Here is an 18,643-nt window from a genome sequence, read left to right as displayed (position 1 = left end):
AATCCATTAATGCAAAGGAGAAGAAACGCATTTAAGAGTCAAGCAGAAGGAAAAAATAATCATCTCCTACAGATGAGTATTTTTAGGAGAATATGCATCCCAGAAGAACGGAGTTCTTCAAAAAGTATTTTAAAAAGGAAATTCCCTCAATCTGGAAGTCCTCAGAGATGTGAACAGCCTTCTTGAAAAATAAGGAAACACCTTTATATGGACTCCAAATTCATTTGGGAGCATACCAGGGAGCGGGTGATTTTTTTTCATCCTTTAAAAAGTATGCTTTTTGCATATTTTATGTTTACAGTGCCATTTATCCATTACCCATGATTAAAGACACAATATTTTGAGAATGCTTATTTAAAGTGTTTTACTGATAAAGGTTGCAATAAAACATGTTTGGAAACTACTGACGTAGTCAAATAAATTTAATGCAGCAAAGAGAAAGGCATTTAATGATCATTCCATAGTCAAGAGACGAAAAAAGCTGTGAAACAGTGTACAATGCCTGTAATTTGGGGGTTCTCTTCAATTTTTCCTCTATCTATTCTATGACCAAATCTTGCCATTTTCCAAAAGGGCGTTTCCTGGTTTTGACCATTCACAACCATCGGACCATCCGAATTTAATTACTTCATGCTTCGGGAAAGGCCTTCAGCTTCTTTGTACAGTTCTCCACTGTCATCTTGCAGGTTGCTAAAATTCTTTAAAAGCTCAGAGAGCGTCCAACTATTTCCAAAAGTGAAAGTACTTAATCTAGTGACGTTATATATCTATTCCACTCTTAAATTCTCCACTCCTGAGACCAATTGGAACTCTTTAAATAAATCAAAGACGTTCCTCATCTGTAAAGGGTCTCATCCTCCCCTTCACACTACTACCACCACTCGCGTTATGCAGAACAAATATCCTCCACACAACCAAATCAAATTCTTTTGTCTCCGGTACCTTCAGTACTCTCGTCAGGAGTCCTTTTCTCTCTAACAGCCTGCCCACCTCTGATTTCTGGGACTTTGGGGTTGAGGGGATTGCAATAGTCATCCCTCTCTCCAAATCTCTCCAACAGCTCCCTGGCAGGATCGTCCCACAGGCCCTCGTTTGCGTTAATGATGAACAAATGATGTGGGACCTCGTCTGCGGTCCCACAGGCCGACGTTTCCGTGATATCCGCCCTCAAGACCTGTGATTTGTTTGGGTCCCGCCTCCCCTTCCGGACACTACGCGCAAAGCCTGGCAGGTTCTCTCCGAGCCTGCGTCAGCCGGGTCAGCTGCGTACCCAGGCCGGCCCGGCAGTTCAGGGAGCAAGGCCGTGCAGCCCGAACCGACCCGAAGGCTTTTCTCGGTGGCTCCTGGCGGAGAAACGTCATGGGGGAGGGTGGAAACCGCGCTCTGTGTCGAGGCCGCTCAGGGCAAACCCTAAGCCCTCTGGCGGGCGAGCAGGCGTGTGGGCGACTAGAACTAGGCCTGGTAGGTGAAGGGAAGCGAATGAAGGGCCAGCTCTCGGGCTGAGTCAAGGAGAGGCCAGGCGGAGAGAGGACCCGAGTGTGGCTGCTTCGGTGGCTCCGCGGGCCCTACCGTTAACAGACAACGGAGGAGAGGAGTTGAGGAGCGCTCCCACTCACCTGAAAGAGGCTGCCGCCAGAGGCTCCAGCCGCCCCCTTCCCAAATTTAAGCCACGTCAGCTCGGGAATCCCGAACGCCAGACCTACCACAGCCGCGCCCCTCCGAGGGACTCAACCACTCGCTGATGGGACGGAAGACGGGATTAAGACGCGGACCAATCAGGGCTAGAGTCAGAGTGTTACCACGGAGACCAGGCACGCCTTGTTTGCAACTAACTCGTCAACAATGACCGACACCAATCAACGCCAGGAAATTCTCTGCTTCCTCAAAGAAGCAGCCAATGGACTTGAAAGAGTGTTGGAGGGGCAGAGTCGGATGCTAGCTGGTGTTCCGGAAGAAGATCTGCGTTAGAGCCGGAAATGTCAGGGGTGGGGGGCGGGTAGCATTCTGGGAAAAGTCAGGTGTTTACAGTGTCAGGTGGGTTGGCCGGAATCCTCGGATTCCCCGCTTGCTATGCCCAGTCTTACTCAGTTTGGCGCTTGGGCTTTCTGCAGAAACCTCATACAGCGAGTGCCTGTTGCCATTAGGCGTGTTGAAAGAGCTGTGAGAAGAGTGGGGATATGGGTTATGCCCTTTAAGAGTCACTAAATATTAGAGCCGAGAAGTGGTCTAATACTATCTTTTCATTTCACTGATGAAAAGTGAGAACCAGACTAAAGTGACACACACACAAATGGCGACTTAGTGGTGAAACTTTGACTAGAAACTGGCGTCTATATAAAAGAGGATCAGAGATGTCTCTAAGGAGATGAGTGAAACAGAATACCGAAAATGCTTCTTAGAAAGCGGCGCTTGAGCTGTGCCAAAGGTGAGATCGGAGGACTCGGGTCCTGGAACGGAACTAGTGAGGAATTCCAGTACGAAGACTGAACTCGCGCATGCTCTCCTTAAGCCCCCTAAGGAAAGAGGGGAAAGTGGCCCGCTTCCTTGAATTCAGACACTCTCTTGACAGAGTATTAGTTTGAATTTATTGCGGCTTGCTGTGTGCCAGGCACTCAGTCCACTATATGCATACTCACCCTCATGGTCAGTAAGGCTTTTGCAGGCTGCCCATCTAAAATTATAGTCCCCTGCAATTACTGTATACTGTTCTTGGACCTGAAGATAGAGCTGAGATCAAAAGAGGCAAAAATTACTGTTTGTTTGTTTTTGTTTTGTTTTTTGGAACTCAGTGTAGTGAGAAGAGAAAATGAAGATAAATAATATAATACAGTAGATGGCAAAATGCTGAGGGGGAAAAAAATAAACAGAGAAGGGGTATAGTGCATGCAGGGGACTGCAATTTTAGAAAAACAAACCAGGCCTGATGACTTTTGTTTCATTTTCTGGTAATCAAAATTTGGAGTGTACAGAGCAGCCCTTCCAGAGCGTGACATGAGCTAGGGCTTGGAATGCCTTTTCGGGGCTCTCCAAGAGCATCTAGTTGAGATCAGTAAACAAGGGAACGTTGCTGTTTAGAAACTGCAGCTGCTAAGGGCTGAGGCATGCAGCTGACTGCATCAACAACCGAAACTGCTCCCTGATAGTGTGCAGACCTCTTAGGCAGCTGGTCTCTCCGTGTTGTATTTATTTATTTATTTATTTATTTATTTTTATACTTTTTTAAATTTATAAATCATGTTTGTTCTATTACAGTTGTCTCAATTTTTACTGCTTTACCCCCCTCCACCCATCCCACCCCCACCCCCTGCTCCCACAGTCAATTCGCACTCTGTTGTCCATGTCCATGAGTCATTCATACATATTCTTTGTGTAGTCCCTTCCCCTTTTTCCACCATTGTCCTCTTTCCCTATCCCCTCTGGTCACTTTCAATCTGATCCATGTTTCCATGCCTGTGGTTTATTTTGTTTGTTGGTTTATTTTGTTGAATAGAGTCCCCTTATAGGTGAGGTCAAGGAAGATCAACTTAAGAAGCAGAAGCAAAAGAGAAGAGTCTCACAAATAATAGGAAGACAAAGAAATACCCCCAACTCGAAGGGAAAGGAGGAATCGCCAGAAAGAGAACTAAATGAAACAGAGGCAAGTCAACTATCAGATGTTGAGTTCAAAACACCAGTTCTAAGGAAGCTCAATGAGCTCAATGAGCTCAGAGAGAATTACTAAAAACTACAGGGAAACTATGAGGAGCTTACTGCAAACTATATCAGCATGAAAAAGGACATAGAAACTATCAAAAAGAGACAAGAGGAAATGAAGGATACAATTTTTGAATTGAAGAACACAGTAGAAGGAATCAAAAGTAGGCTAGATGAAGCTGAGGACCAAATCAGCGAGCTGGAGAACAAGGTAGAAAAAAGCTTCCAGAAAGAGCAAGAAAATGAAAAAAGACTGAAAAGAACGAAGAGGCATTGAGAGAAATGCAGGACAACCTGAAATGTAATATCCATATAATAGGAATACCAGAAGGAGAAGAGGAGGAGGAGGAAGGGATAGAGAGCCTGTTTGAAAAAGTCATGATGGAAAACTTCCCTAATTGGAGGAGAGAAAAAGGCATGGAAGTCCAGGAAGCACAGAAGGTCCCATTCAAGAGGAACCAAATGAGGCCTACTCCAAGACACATCATCATGAAAATGGCAAATATCAAAGGCAAAGAAAGAATACTAAAGGCAGCAAGGGAGAAACAGGCAGTAACATATAAGGGAGCCTCAGTATGGCTAGCAGCTGACTTCTCAACAGAAACACTACAAGCCACAAAGAAATGGCATGAAGTATTCCAAGTAAGGAAAAGCAAAGGTCTGCAACCAACACTGCTCTACCCAGCAAGGCTCTCAATTAAAATAGAAGGCGAACTAAGGAGTTTCCCAGACAAGAGAAGGCTAAAAGAATACACCTCCACTAAACCAGCATTGAAAAATATGCTATAGGGACTGCTTTAAGAAGATAAAGGAAAAGAGTTTATGAATACCCAGTTCCTATATTTTTAATACTCGTTAAAAATCTGATTGTGAAAATGATGTTACTTTAATTGTTCCCTTTACTATTTGTTGAAACATAACTTTTTGTATATTTCTTGCCTATTTCTATTATTTTTAAAATGATTTAAATGACTTTTTGGTATTCTTTATCCATTTATTGATTAAAGGTTTGTAGAACGTTTTTCCTAAAAAAAAAAACCAAAAACAAAAAATACTATTAACCATGTTTTAGATGTGTTCAAATACTTTCCTATTCTATTCCTTGTCCTTTAACTTTTTTATATGTATATTACTATGTAATCTTAAGTGTTTAATATATTCATATTGTCAATATTTATTTTATAGCTTCTGGGTTTGAATGTTTTACTTCAGGTCATGAAAAATATTAGTTCTACTTTCTTCTAAAACTCCTTAGATTCTACATATTGATTTTTAACTCACCTGAATATTTCTTGTATAATGTGTGAAGTACGGCTCTATATTTGTTTTATTTAAGTAATAGTGGTCCATGCACCTTATTTGTTGAATAAGCCTTATTTTACCCATTGATCTGAAATATCAACTTAATCATATATTATATTGTTAGATATATACGTTTGTCTCTAGAATACTCATTATATTGGTCTACTTGATTATTTCTGTGCTGGTGTCATGTTGGTTAGATTGCTGAGATTTTATAATGGTTTTAAATTTTTTAACATTTTATAATTAACTTGGATATTTAAAAATAAATAAATGAAATCAATCTGCATTTAAGCAAGAAAGAAAGAGAGAGAGAGAGATGAAACTCCTACCTTTTGTGACAACATGGATGTAACTGGAGAATATTAAGCTAAGTGAAATAAGCCAGTTGATGAAAGACAAATACCATCAGTGTTATATTTAAATAGTCCATAAGTATAATCCTTATTAATCAGGCTTTTTATAGGGGTGAAGAAAAGTCTAAATTATGAGATTTGGGTTTTATATGAAAATATTTGTATATATTCGTCCTGCAGAACTCTGACTTATCATTTATATTCCCCTACAACAGCAAAAATCCAAGAAGAATCCAGAGTGTACCAAACACCCCATACTCAAAGCCTAAGAAAAGATTATTGTTCTGAAATCCCTAGCCCTCATAGGTAGTGAGGCATGGACATTTCTTCTGGAAGTGCAGAGATACCTGTTCATATTTTGTTGCTCATTTCTCAAGTTGGACCTGCCTGCAGAATATTGCTGTAGCATATCAGAACTTGTGTCACACCTGTGCTGAGGACAGAGGGACTGCTGTTCTGAATATTTGGGCTCTGTTCTGGTGTCCCTAGGAGGCCAATATGACATGGAATAGATTTCAGACTATTTGTCACCATGTAACAGTTGGTAGTCATCCTTCACACCAATTGACTCCCAGAAACAGATGTCAGAGAAGACCTCCTACAGGAATTGGGACTTCTGTTCTCTTGACTTAGCCCCTAGGAATGTTGACACTCCTGATAAGGCACTAGACCCATGGAAAGACTGAGCTGGCTTTAGGAAAACTAAGACCAGGCCTGATGGCTTTTGTTTCATCTTCTTGTAGTCCTTAAAACTTTCAATGTACAGCAGCACTCGATGTGTATTTTTGTGCCCAGCTTCAGGCTTCTGTCCTCCCCAGGTCTCTGTATATGGTCTGTCTTTGAGCATGGAAGGAGATTGAGATTTAGGGATCTATTTTCTCTGCGGCATCTCCTTGTCTCCTACTGGATAAACTTTGGGCTGGGGAGGGTGGGTCATAGGTTTGATCTTGGGAGGGCCAAAAGTGTGGAATGAACAGACTTGGAGGCATCAGATGCCTGAGGGATGAAGAAACTTGCTGGTTTCTGTTTCTACTTTGATATTAATGCCCTATTCTCTGCCTTTCAGTTGTTGCTAAGTATTCTCAAGTAGCAGCAGCAGCTTTTCCTGGCACATGAGAGAACAGGACATCTATGAAGGCCAGACATTCTTGCATAGGGAATGTTAAGGGTTGTCTCCCAGCCATGGTCAGGCTGGCAGCTGCTGCTGCTATAGCTGAAGAAGAGATCAATGTTAAAAACTTCTACTGTGTCTTCATAGGCTAGAAATGCTAGAGTTGTTTGACTCCAAGGCCTGAAATGCGCTAGCCTCCATGAAAACGGATTCAGGCCTCTTAACTTCAAATCTTCCCCACAGAATCAATAGGCTTTGGGTACTTCATTGGGGCATGTGGAGCTAGGCCAAAAATCTTGGAAGCCATCAAAAGCAAAGGGCAGCGAATGGCTCAGACAAATGAGTTTGTTCTCCATAGGAGATGGAGCCACAGTGTTTTGTAGAAGAGAGGCAGCATTTATGCCACAATAATTCAAATACTAGAGTGAAACCAAGTTATTAATGGGCTGTATATAATCAGCAGCAGTTAGCAGCCTCCCTTCTGATTCCTGGAGTACCATAAATGCAACCGTACCCTCTGCGTCCTGCCATATTCCTCTCATCCATGAAGATTATTTACCTTCTCCCAAGATTATCAACCTTCTCCTTTGCTTTCCCTACATACACTTTAATTAGACTGACAGGCACAAGAAATGAAGACTGATTAATATGAATGACTTAGCTACATAATTTATATACCCAGTAATAAAATACCTTATAGGAGTCCTGTACAGACACAGTGTTTAGTCTATTCCCTGGGACAGTCTTTTCCATTATATGAATTCCTCTTTATGCCTGTGTGGTGCTGATGGTTGCACATTCCAGAGAAGGCTAGCTAGACTTTGCCTCATCTTTTGTCTTCTCTATGTCATATCAGAATTCCATGAAGCCAGTGTAGGCAAGCCACATTTATTACTTTTTGTTTAGATCAATCTTTCTATGCTGCTGATTATACTTGTGACTTTATTACATGAAATCCAGGCCATTAAAATTGCTTGGATCCTTTAATAGTAGGGCAAGTCCACTTTTCCATGTGTGCTAGACAAATCCACACTCAAAAACTAGTTACTACTTCCAGCCAAGGAAGTAGTAGATACTTTGAAAGTCCCATTTTTTTCTCCCCTTTATTCCCCTCCACGCTGCACCCTGCCCCCCACCAGCATTCTCCCCTAGTTCATGTCCACCGGTCAGACATATAAATTCTTTGGCTTCTCCATTTCCTATACTATTGTTAACCTCCTTCTGTCTATTTTGTACCTAACAATTATGCTTCTTATTCCCTGTACCTTTTCCCCCATTCCCTCCACTCCCCCTCCACTTTGATCTCCATTTCTGTGATTCTGTTCCTGCTCTAGTTGTTTAGTGTGTTTTTGTTTTTTTTAGGTTCAATTGTTGATAGTTGTGAGTTTGTTGTCATTTTACTGTTTATATTTTGACCTTCTTTTTCTTAGGTAAGTCCCTTTAACATTTCATGTAATAAGAGCTTGGTGATGATGAACTCCTTTAACTTGACCTTATCTGCCCTTTCATTCTAAATGATAGCTTTGGTGGATAGAGTAATTTTGGAAGTAGGTCCTTGCCTTTCATGACTTTGAATACTTTGTGCCAGCCCCTTCTGGCCTGCAAGGTTTCTTTTGAGAAATCAGCTGATAGCCTTATGGGCACTCTTTTGTAGGTATCTCTCTCTTTTTCTCTAGCTGCTTTTAAGATTCTCTCCTCATCTTTAATCTTGGGTAATGTAATTATGATGAGACTTGGTGTGTGCTTCCTTGGGTCCAACTTCTTTGGGACTCTCTGAGCTTCCTGGATCTCCTGGAAGTCTATTTCCTTCGCCAGATCGGGGAAGTTCTCCTTCATTATTTTTTCAAAGAAGTTTTCAATTTCTTGCTCTTTCTCTTCTCCTTCTGGCACCCCTATGATTTGGATGTTGGAACATTTAAATTTGTCCCAGAGGTTCCTAAGCCACTCCTCATTTTTTTTGAATTCTTGTTTCTTCTTTCTGTTCTGGTCGAATGTTTATTTCTCCCTTTTGTTCCAAATCATTGATTTGAGTCTCAGTTTCCTTCCCTTCACTGTTGGTTCTCTGTATATTTTTTATTTTACTTTGTATAGCCTTTACTTCTTCCTTATTTTGCAGCCATGATCACTTCTTTGAGCATCCTGATCACCAGTGTTTTGAACTCTGCATCTGATAGGTTGGTTGTCTATCCCCTCGTCACTTAGTTCTTTTTCTGGAGTTTTGATCTGTTCTTTCATTTGGGCCATAGTTCTTTGTCTTGGTGCCAGATTAGCAGTTCTTAAGCATATAAAAAAGATGAGACAACAAGTGCTGACAAGGATGTGGAGAAAAGGGAACTCTTGTACACTGTTGGTGGGAATGTAAATTGGTACAGCAATTATGGAAAATAATATGGAGCTCCTCAAAAAATACATTAAAATACCATATGATCTAGCAATCCCCATTATTGGTATATGAAATATATAGTAGAATATTAATCAGTCACAAGAAAGAAGGAAATTCTACCATTCCTGACAACACAGATGAACCTGAAGGACATTATGTTAAGTGAAATAAGCCAGATGGGAAAAAATAAAAAAGTATAAGATCTCACTTGTATATGGAATCTTAAAAATAAAAAGTCAAATTCATAGAAACAGTGAAAGGGTGGTTACTAGAGTCTGGGAGGTGGAGGAAAAGGGGACATGCTGGTCAAAGGATACAAACTTTCAATTATAAGATGGCTAGTTTCTGGGGATCTAATGTACAGCATGGTGGCTATAGTTATTAATACATTATATATTTGAAATTTTCTAAGAGTAGATCCTAAGCATTCTCATACACACAAGATGTAATTGTGAGGTGATAGTGTATTAACCTGATTGTGATAATCATTTCACAGGGTATACGTGTATGAAATCTCACATTATACACTTTAAGTATATACAATTTTGTCAAGTATACCTCAGCGAACCTGGGGGAAAGTCTTCAAAATTTAATCACTAAAGTTCAGCCTAGCAATCATGCATTTGTATTTTTTTTGCCATAATTTGAAATTGACTTCAATGGTTATGTATATTCCTGAAATGAAAAACATGATGCAGAGTGGCTTTTAGGTTCATAGAAATGTTAAGAATTTGTATTTCTCATATTATTTGTATTATACACTTTATTTTCTATAGAATATGAGCTCTGATAATATACGCATCATCCAACAAAATTAAATTGTGACAAATTATTGGTAATTAAGTTGGTAATAATTATTGGTAAAATCATTTTTTCATGTCTTAAGACTTCTTTCACTCTTATCTGAATAATGCAGAATTAGTTATATTAATGTAACAACTCTAACAGCATTTTAAGTCAAGAAAGTATGACAGCCGATTATATTTCAGTATTGCAGGAGGGTTGAGTTAAACTAGTCAGTTTAGCTGGGATTGGCTTTCTTTTATCTTCAAGGAACCATAGGCTTCAAATTACTTCTTTTCAGCTGCAGTTACCTTGTGCTCAGAGTGGGGTCTGGAAAGCTGTTCTCCATAGTCCTGCTCCACCTTCCACTTTTAGACACCCCTGTACGCTTTTGCCACAGAGGGGGTTCTTTCTCCATGTATTTTTTTTCTCTATCCCAGAAGTAAACTACTGTTTATTACTTGGTGCTGGACTACTAGTCTTGGGGACATGGGTGTTGTCCTGATCCAGCCTAGATTTTAGGCCAGGTCTCTCTTTTCTGGGGTAAGGGTGGTGCTCCCTCAGGGTTCCTACCCTTCTACCCTGCGGTAGTCAAATTGCCTCATATCAATGGTTGATCTTTAGCAGGGAAGTTTCCTCCTCAGCATCAGCAGACCTTGTTTCTATTGGTGTAGGATTTCTGGGCTCATGATTTCCTGCCACTCCCAGGAATGGTTTTGTGTCTCTCTCTCCCTCAGCAATGCTGGCTCTCTCCTTTTGCTGGGCTCTAGTGTTTCCTTTCCTGCTCCCAGAGACAGATTTTGTTCCTAATCTTTCCTTACATGCATGCAATGGAATTTTGTCTGAGCCTTAGGGGCAGGACTTGCTGCCTTGCTCTTGCAGCTTTCAGGCTTTTAAGGTTTGGGAAAGTGGGTGATGCTTTGGCATGTCACCCAGTAAGTAGCAGCCTATCACTCTATGTCTCCCTGCACCCCTAAGGGCATCTCTTCAGGCCTCCTATCTGCTTCCAAAGTTTCTTGTATTTGGTAGAGGTCTAAATTCTCCTCCTGTCTGAAACTCCTAGATATTCTAAACTGACATCTTACTCCACACTTAGCTTTTAAGAATTTGCTAAAACTTCAGTTGGTTTCTTGTCCTGCCACCTTTGTCTTCTATGTTCTACTAAAGATGAAATAGTTCACTTCACAGACGCTGAGTCCTACTTCAATTTACTTGGTTGCCTTGCAGCTTCAACTATCTGAGTCTTAAAAAAGCATTTCCTGGTATTTCTTTTGTTTAGGTGGGAGAACATTTTCGTATAACTTTCTATATTCCAAGTGAAACCAGAACTCACATCTGCTTATTCTTACAGATGAATTTTACACACTTCTTTTCCAATTAGTAATAAAAATTATATTGGGATTTTGAGTAGAATTTTACTAAGCTCAACTTTGGGGGAATATATTACATTATTTTGTCTTCCCATCCAGAAATACTGGTATTTCCAGTATTTATACAAAACCTATTTATACAAAAAACACACTCCAGTTTCCTTATATGGAGTCCATGATTTGTTAATTCATATTACTTAAATTCCATAATTACAAACATAAACAGTGGTAGCTTCTGCTATTGAAACAAAATAGGAACATCAGAAATTATTAGGTTGGAACCAAATAATTATAGGTACCTTGAATTATGCTTACCAGAAATTAAGCATTATATTTAGCTCTGAGATTCCTAGGAAACAAGACAAAAAGGGAAATAGTGGGATATATAGTTCTCATAGAAAGAACAGAATTTTATCTGGAGATATTTTCCTTGCATTGATTCTGAGGATTTTTAAATGTAGTTCCTTCTAAAAATAACAAGATAGAAATTGAGTTTAAACACTGTTTTGTAGAAAATAGTCAAATGTCCTTCATTTGACCATTTCTTTTTCTTACCTTTAAAGGCCAAGAGTATACTTTCTTAATAGAAAAATAAGAGTTCTAATAATGAATGCAAAAAGTTCAAATAATACAAGTTTTTCAGAACTGTTGACAACATTTATTTAGACCCTTTTAGTTGGAAAACAGCAGAAACAAAAAGATTTATAAAAGCAGTAGAATAACACGCTCAGTTTAGTTCCACAATAAAAGCCACACCAATTTTTGTGTGTTGCTAGGAATACAGATGTGGAAAAAAAAAAAAATTATAAAGATAGAGGTAGAAGACAATTCTTTGCTTTTTTCCTGTAAGTCTTGTTTGAAGAACCTCTGAAAAACCATGAGTTAGGATAGGTCTAGTCTACTAGCATGCCAGAGGCAGAGCCAATATAATTTCCTGAAATATAGGACTTGTGTCATATCTCAGGGTTAACGCATTAAGGGGGTTTGGTGCCACCGATGAATAAAGTTCCTAACTCTACACTAAGCTCATCCTTTGGGACATCAATCTCATCTCCTGCTTCTTCCCCAAGCTTTTTCCACCAGGGTGCTTGTATATGCTTCAGAGTAGTGACATGGTCGTGCTTGGCCTTCGCCGCCAGAGGTCTGGATCTACTTAGGAAGAGCTCAGGTTCTTTCCATTCTGCCTCCTTCAGACTTGGTGCCTCTATGGTAAATAGAAAATAAACAGGTGAATGGGAGAGTTCTGTACAAATAAGTAGGAACTTGAAAACTACCCAGGCAGAATTCTGCAAGAGCAGGCAGGGACAGGTCTAGATGATGGCATGTGACTATTCACAAGTTGTAGCTGTGGCTGGCAACAATTGCACTTACCACCTCATTTTGTATTTAAAAGAAAAGATGTAGGTTTATTTAAAAAGCAGGAATTTAAAAAATAATAGAACTCCATTCTACAGAGAGGCTCAGTTACAGCCACCTATCAATTTAAAAATACAAAATTTACAAGTAATGGCATTAAACAGAGGACACTGGCCCTTTCTGCTCCATATATATAGCTCAAGTGTTTCAGAGGCTGACTGAAACGCTGAGGCTTCATGAATGGGATATCTTATTAAATACACCAGTGAGAATGAGATGAATTAATGTTTGTGCCAGTCCTTCATTGAAAATTTTAAGATGGCACTGTAACCACTGTTATCACCTACTTCTAAAAATATCAACAGCTTATGAGACTACATAACAGAATCTAGTTAGTAGGTCTCAATATCTTTAAAATTAGTAACTGTGAGTTGATACACATGAATGATAGCAAAGCTACAGAAGTAGTCAAGAAGAAGGTTATGGGACTTCCAGCAAAGACAGAGGCGTAGGTAGACTCGCTTCTCCTTCTTTGTACAACCATAAGAAGGATAGCAATCAATCTAAGAATAAAAAATGACCAGAAATGCCAGAAAATCCAACTGTATGGAAGTCCAACAACCAAGGATTAAAAAAAATTCCTCCAGAAGGGTAGGAGGGACAGAGAGGACATGGGGTAGCATGGTGTGGTGTGGCCAGGTGGCAGCAGGAGGCAGCAGCGGAGGCCAGTGGAACGGGTGGACCCCACATTCACATGCGGCTGACAAAAACCAGGAGGGACCACTGGGGAGTGAGCCATCCCAGCCCCAGGCAAGACCATGCAGCCCAAGGTTCCAGAGCCAGGAAAATAAAGGCTTATAATCTCTGGCTGCAAAAACCAGTGGGGGTTGGGGCAGAAGAAACTGCCAGTCTCTCAGGAGAGTCTGTTTAAAGGGCCCACGAGGTCCTAAAATGGCTGCAAACCCACCCACTCTGGGAACCAGCAACAGGGCAGCAGCTAGAAGGGTGCCAGTTGATTAAACGAAGTGGAGGAAGTGATGGAAACAGGGAGAGAGCTGAGCAAATGGCATTGTTCCCTCCCTGATCCCTCCCCAAGAAACAGCACCACAAAGTGGTGAAGTGGGTTGCACATACGGCTCCGCCTCTTACAACATAACACGTAGCACCCACACCGGCAGTCAGAGCAGCTCTACCTAATACACAGAAACACAGGGAGGCTGCCACATTGAGAAGACAAAGAAATATGGCCCAAATGAAAGAACAGATAAAAATTCCAGAAAAAGAACTAAACAACACAGATAGCCAACATATCAAGACACAGAGCTCAAAACACTGGTAATTAGGATGCTCAAAGAAACGACTGCGTACAGCTACAAAATAAAGGAAGTGAAGGCTATACAAATAGAAATTAAAAAAAAAAATACCAGGAACTAACAGTGAAGGGAAGGAAGTCAGGATTCAAACCAATGATTTGGAACAAAAAAAAGAAATAAACATTTAACTGGAACAGCAAGAAGAAACAAGAATTAAAAAAAACAAAAAACAAACAAACAAAAAAAAACAAAAAAAAAATGAGGAGAGACTTAGAAACCTCTGGGACACTTCCAAATGTGTCAACATCCGAATCATAGGAACACCAAGGAGAACAGGAAGAGCAAGAAACTGAAAACTTATTTGAAAAAATAATGAAAGAAAACTTCCTTAATTTGGTGAAGGAAATACACATTCAAGTCCAGGAAGCTCAGAGAGTCCCAAAGAAGTTGGACTGAAAGAGGACCACACCAAGACATATCATAATTAAAATGTCAAAGGTTGCCCTGGCTGGTGTGGGTCAGTAGATTGAGCATCGTCCTGTGAACCAAAGGATCGCCAATTCAATTCCCAGTCAGGGCATACGCCTTCGTTGTGGGCCAGGTCTCCAGTAGGGGGCATGTGAGAGGTAACCACACACTGATGTTTCTCTCCCTCTCTTTCTCCCTCCCTTCCCCTCTGTCTAAAAAAAAAAAAAAAAAAAAAAAAAATAGCCAAAGGTTAAAGAGGAGAGAATCTTAAAAGGAGCAAGGGAAAAGGAGACAGTTACCTACAAAGAAGCTCCCATGAGACTATCAGCTGATTTCTCAAAAGAAACCTTGCAGGCCAGAAGGGGCTGGCACGAAGTATTCAAAGTCATGAAAGGCAAGGACTTACATCCAAGATTATTCTATCCAGAAAAGCTATCATTTAAAATGGAAATGCAGATAAAGTGCTTCTCAGATAAGGTCAAGTTAAAGGAGTTTATCATGACCAAGCCCTTATTACATGAAATGTTAAAGGGACTTATCTAAGAAAAAGATGATAAAAAACTATGGACAGTGAAATGACAACAAACTCAACTATTAACAATGGAATCTAAACACACACACACTAAGCAAACAACTAGAACAGGAACAGAATCATAGAAATGGACCTCACATGGAGGGTTATTATTAACAGAGAGGGTAAGAGGGAGAATGGGAGAAAGGTACAGGGAATAAGAAGCATAATTGGTACAAAATAGGGGAAGATTAAGAATAGTATAGGAAATGGAGAAGCCAAAGAACTTATATGTATGACCCATGGACAAGAATTAAGGAGGGGAACTGCTAGAGGAAATAGGTGTACTGAGAAGAAGGGGCAAAGGGGAAAAATGAGACAACCGTAATAGCATAATCAATAAAATATATTTAATAAAAAAAAAGGAGGAGATTATGGGATCTACATCATTTGGGAACATTGCGTGCTGGTATGATCTAGAAGTAGAAATTTCTGAGGACAGGAGATGGATTAAAAGACCACTTTACGGTGTTTTCCTTCTGAAGATTTTGTATGTCACAAAATCATGTATAGGTTCCTTTTAGGAAACAAAAATGGAATGAGCACATACTCATTAACTGTTCAATGTTGGTGCTGATCTGTGCCTTCAGAGCCTCCCTGTGCAGCTGGGCTCTATCTTCCAGAGCTCTGCCCATGAAGTAGTGTTGCAGTCGTTCTTGTGCTTGGGAATGGAGCTCCCTGCTAGTCACATCTGATATCTGAGAGCCCTGGGAACAGAAGACAGAAAAAATTGTCACAGGAAAGACAAACATACAAAAGTATGTTTCACCCAGCCCTTAGCAGGGGTGCCAGAATGCTTAACTGTCTCTCATCAACTGAATGTTATGATTGATTCTACCTTCTACCTTGTACAAGCATTTAAACAGACTCTTCAGAGCAGTTTTAGATGAAAATGTAGGTGGGGAAGTTTCATTTTGGTATGCTTGCTCCCATGCCTCATTTTCTCAAACAGTATGTTTTTCTGAGAGAAGAGGTAAGATTGAGAAATAATGAAAATTATAAATGGTTTGGTAGAGACTGGCCTGGAAGAGAATAAGATGAACCCTTTTGTTCTGGACCCCACCTGATAAAACTATCTTACTAATCTTATCTCCAAATTTGTCTAAGCCATAATGTTATAACTGCTTCTGATTTCCCAGCACAAGGGACAAAATCAGCCGAAAGACCATGTTCTTTAGGCTAGTCAGCTACTTTAACAGGAACTTAATTAGTTTGGAGATGAATGAAATAATATTAACTTTAAAGCTAATAAACATTCTGCCACCACTATAGTTCCAATTCCTGGATCTTGGAAGCTGCTCTGTTCCAGCTAACACCTTACTTTTCAGCCATAGAATTTTAAATAGCTGTACTAGATTATGACTAAAGCAGCACTGCTTTTTAAACAGGAGTATGCATCAGGATCACACATAGTACCTTAAAGAGAAAAAGGGCATTGGAGACCTAAACATAAAACTATAAAACTTGCAGAAAAGATGGAGGAAAAACTGCATGACATTGGATTTTGCAATGATTTCTTGGATATGACACTGAAGGCACAGGCTACAAAAGAAAAACTGACAAAGGAGACTTCACCAAAATTAAAAACGTTTTTGTACCAAAGGACACTACCGAAAAGAATAAAAAGGAAGCCCAAAGAATGGGAGAAAGTATCACTTTCTGCAAATCATGTATCTTGAATTAAGAAATTCCATATAAGGAATTAATATCCAAAGTATATAGAGAACTCTTAAAACCCAATAACACAAAAACAAAAAACTTGATTAAAAAATGGACGAAGAACCTGAATAGACATTTCTCCAAAAAAAGATAAAAAATGGCCAATAAACACATGAAAAGATGCTCAAAATCACTACTCACTAGGGAAATATAAATCCAGATTATAACACCACTTATTAGGATGTAAAAATAACAAATGTTGGTGAGGACATGGAGATAGTTTTGCTGATGCAGTATGGAACTTAACTGACTTGAAGCAGTCTCCTCCTGTACAATTGAGTATGTCCCATGAAAATTATATAGAAGACTCCAAATCCATTCACTCTATGGTAAAGTAACTGCATTACCTTATACCCTCAATATATATACATATTCACCCAAGACACTTTGTTGGTGAATATCATGTACTAAAATAATATAACACTGAGTCATGGCTGGTGTGGCTCAGTGGTTTGAGTGCTGGCCTGTGAACCAAAGTCACCAGTCCAGGGCACATGCCTCAGTCGTGGGCCAGGTCCCTGGTTGGGGGCATGTGAGAGGCAACTGTTTCTCTCTCATATAACGATGTTTTTCTCCCTGTCTCTTCTCCTTCCCTTCTCTCTAAAAATAAATAAAATCTTTAAAAAAGATTTATAACAAAAGAAATACAATAAAATAAAATAATGTAGCACTGATATAGCATAGAAGGCTGCAGACATACTGGATGTCTTCTGACATAGTCATCCACTTGTTGCTTCAGTTCAATTCTACGTGCATCAGTGAGTTCTCTGAATCCTTGCCAAGGAGAAAATAGTTTCTTTTTCTTACGGCATTTTGCTAGGAATTTAAGAGTCTGGAAAAACAACAACAACAACAACAACAGAGCTGTGATTTTTCTTCCTTAAAAGAACTATTTTCTTCCTACAACATATGGTAGCAGCAACACTGCAACAGTTGTTAAACTGAGCGTGTATCAGGAGACAGACAGGACCATGACAGGGGTGAGAAAGAATAATGACTTTTTAATTACATTCTTCTGTAGTGTTTTAATATTTTACAAGGATATATTCATGTATTATTTGTACCCTAAGCAATAAAGAGGAAAAAAATAGAAAATAAGCATTGGGTTCTAGTCTCAATTCCAGTTCCTTTTAAGTGTACAATTTGAGGCAAGTCATTTATATCTATAGGACAGAAAACAGCAACCCTAATTCTACTTAGCCTACAGGAGAGTAAAGATCAGAGACAATGTAGAAGAAAAGCTTTATAAATGAATGTTCTTCCTTATGTCACTTAACATAAATTTCTGGTAAAACAGGAAATCTTGTTAAGAGGCATGATTTGGAGACAAATTTGAAAGTATTCTTCTGCCCAATATTTTTTTCACTTTTCTCCCTTCTTTGTAGTTTCCCATTGAAATTACAGGTTCACATTGTTTAAGGCAGCTGTTTTCAACACTTTTCATCTCACGGCACACATGAACTTATTACTAAAATTCTCTGGCACATCAAAAAACTGGATTATATTTTCAATATAATAGTGAAGTTATAATTATACAAGAATACATTTTTCAATAGAAAAAGGCTATTGCGCTGGTTGTCATTTTTTAAATTTGATAATCTAAGGGAAAAGAGGTCAGTACCCCTCACTAAATTCAGGTATTGCATGTTTTAAAAAGTCTTGGGGCAAACCAAGTGTGCTTGCTTTGTTACGCAGGTTGAAAATTACTGGTTTAAGGCAAGCGCTAGCAAATCCAGCTCACTGACTATTTTTGAATGTCTTGCGAGTTAAGTATGATTTTGTTTTATTTTTTACATTTTATATGGTTACAAAGTTTAAAAGGAAACTATTTTGTGACATATGAAAATTATATAAAATTCAAAATTCAGTCTACAAATAACTGAACGTTTTACTGAAACACATTCACACTGGTTTACTATTGTCTACAGCTTCCAACTGTAGAGTTGAATAATAGCTATAGACTGCATGGCATGCAAAGCCTAAAATATTTTACTGTTTCATGCTTTGCACAAATAATTTGTTGATGTAATTCTATTGTTTACAGTGCCAGTTTTACAAGAATTAATAAAAACACTATATTTCTCTGCCTATTTACCATGTTCTCTCCCCGTACCACAATTTTTAACTCTTTCAGATTTCTTTTGATGCTTATCTCCATCTACTTTTCTGTGACTTTTCAGATATCGGTATTATCTATTAGCTTTCTTGTATGGAAGGT

At 39.3% G+C, this 18,643-nt stretch overlaps 2 protein-coding genes across 8 annotated transcripts in view; both read right to left on the bottom strand.

Moving 5' to 3' along the window:
* GOLGB1 (golgin B1) overlaps window positions 1-1,784 on the bottom strand; it is an 85,231-nt gene extending 83,447 nt beyond the window's left edge. For all 5 annotated transcript variants that reach the window (XM_054575229.1, XM_054575230.1, XM_054575232.1 and 2 more), the window contains exon 1: window positions 1,617-1,784. The gene's annotated coding sequence lies outside the window, so the exon portion shown is untranslated. The remainder of the gene's footprint in view (window positions 1-1,616) is intronic.
* A 9,885-nt stretch (window positions 1,785-11,669) lies between these two features.
* Window positions 11,670-18,643, bottom strand: part of IQCB1 (IQ motif containing B1) — a 55,033-nt gene continuing 48,059 nt past the window's right edge. For all 3 annotated transcript variants that reach the window (XM_054575225.1, XM_054575228.1, XM_054575226.1), the window contains exons 13-15: window positions 17,126-17,257; window positions 15,257-15,413; window positions 11,670-12,202 (exon numbers count right to left, since the gene is read on the bottom strand). In XM_054575225.1, the coding sequence (XP_054431200.1) occupies window positions 11,973-12,202; window positions 15,257-15,413; window positions 17,126-17,257 (519 nt within the window). In that variant the 3' untranslated portion in view covers window positions 11,670-11,972. The remainder of the gene's footprint in view (window positions 12,203-15,256; window positions 15,414-17,125; window positions 17,258-18,643) is intronic.

Source organism: Pteronotus mesoamericanus, unplaced genomic scaffold (genome assembly GCF_021234165.1).
Source record: "Pteronotus mesoamericanus isolate MK-2021 breed Mesoamerican mustached bat unplaced genomic scaffold, CSHL_Meso_final contig_27, whole genome shotgun sequence".
NCBI lineage: Eukaryota > Metazoa > Chordata > Mammalia > Chiroptera > Mormoopidae > Pteronotus > Pteronotus mesoamericanus.
Note: the sequence above shows the minus strand (reverse complement) of the source record. Positions and strands in the feature narration are given on the sequence as shown.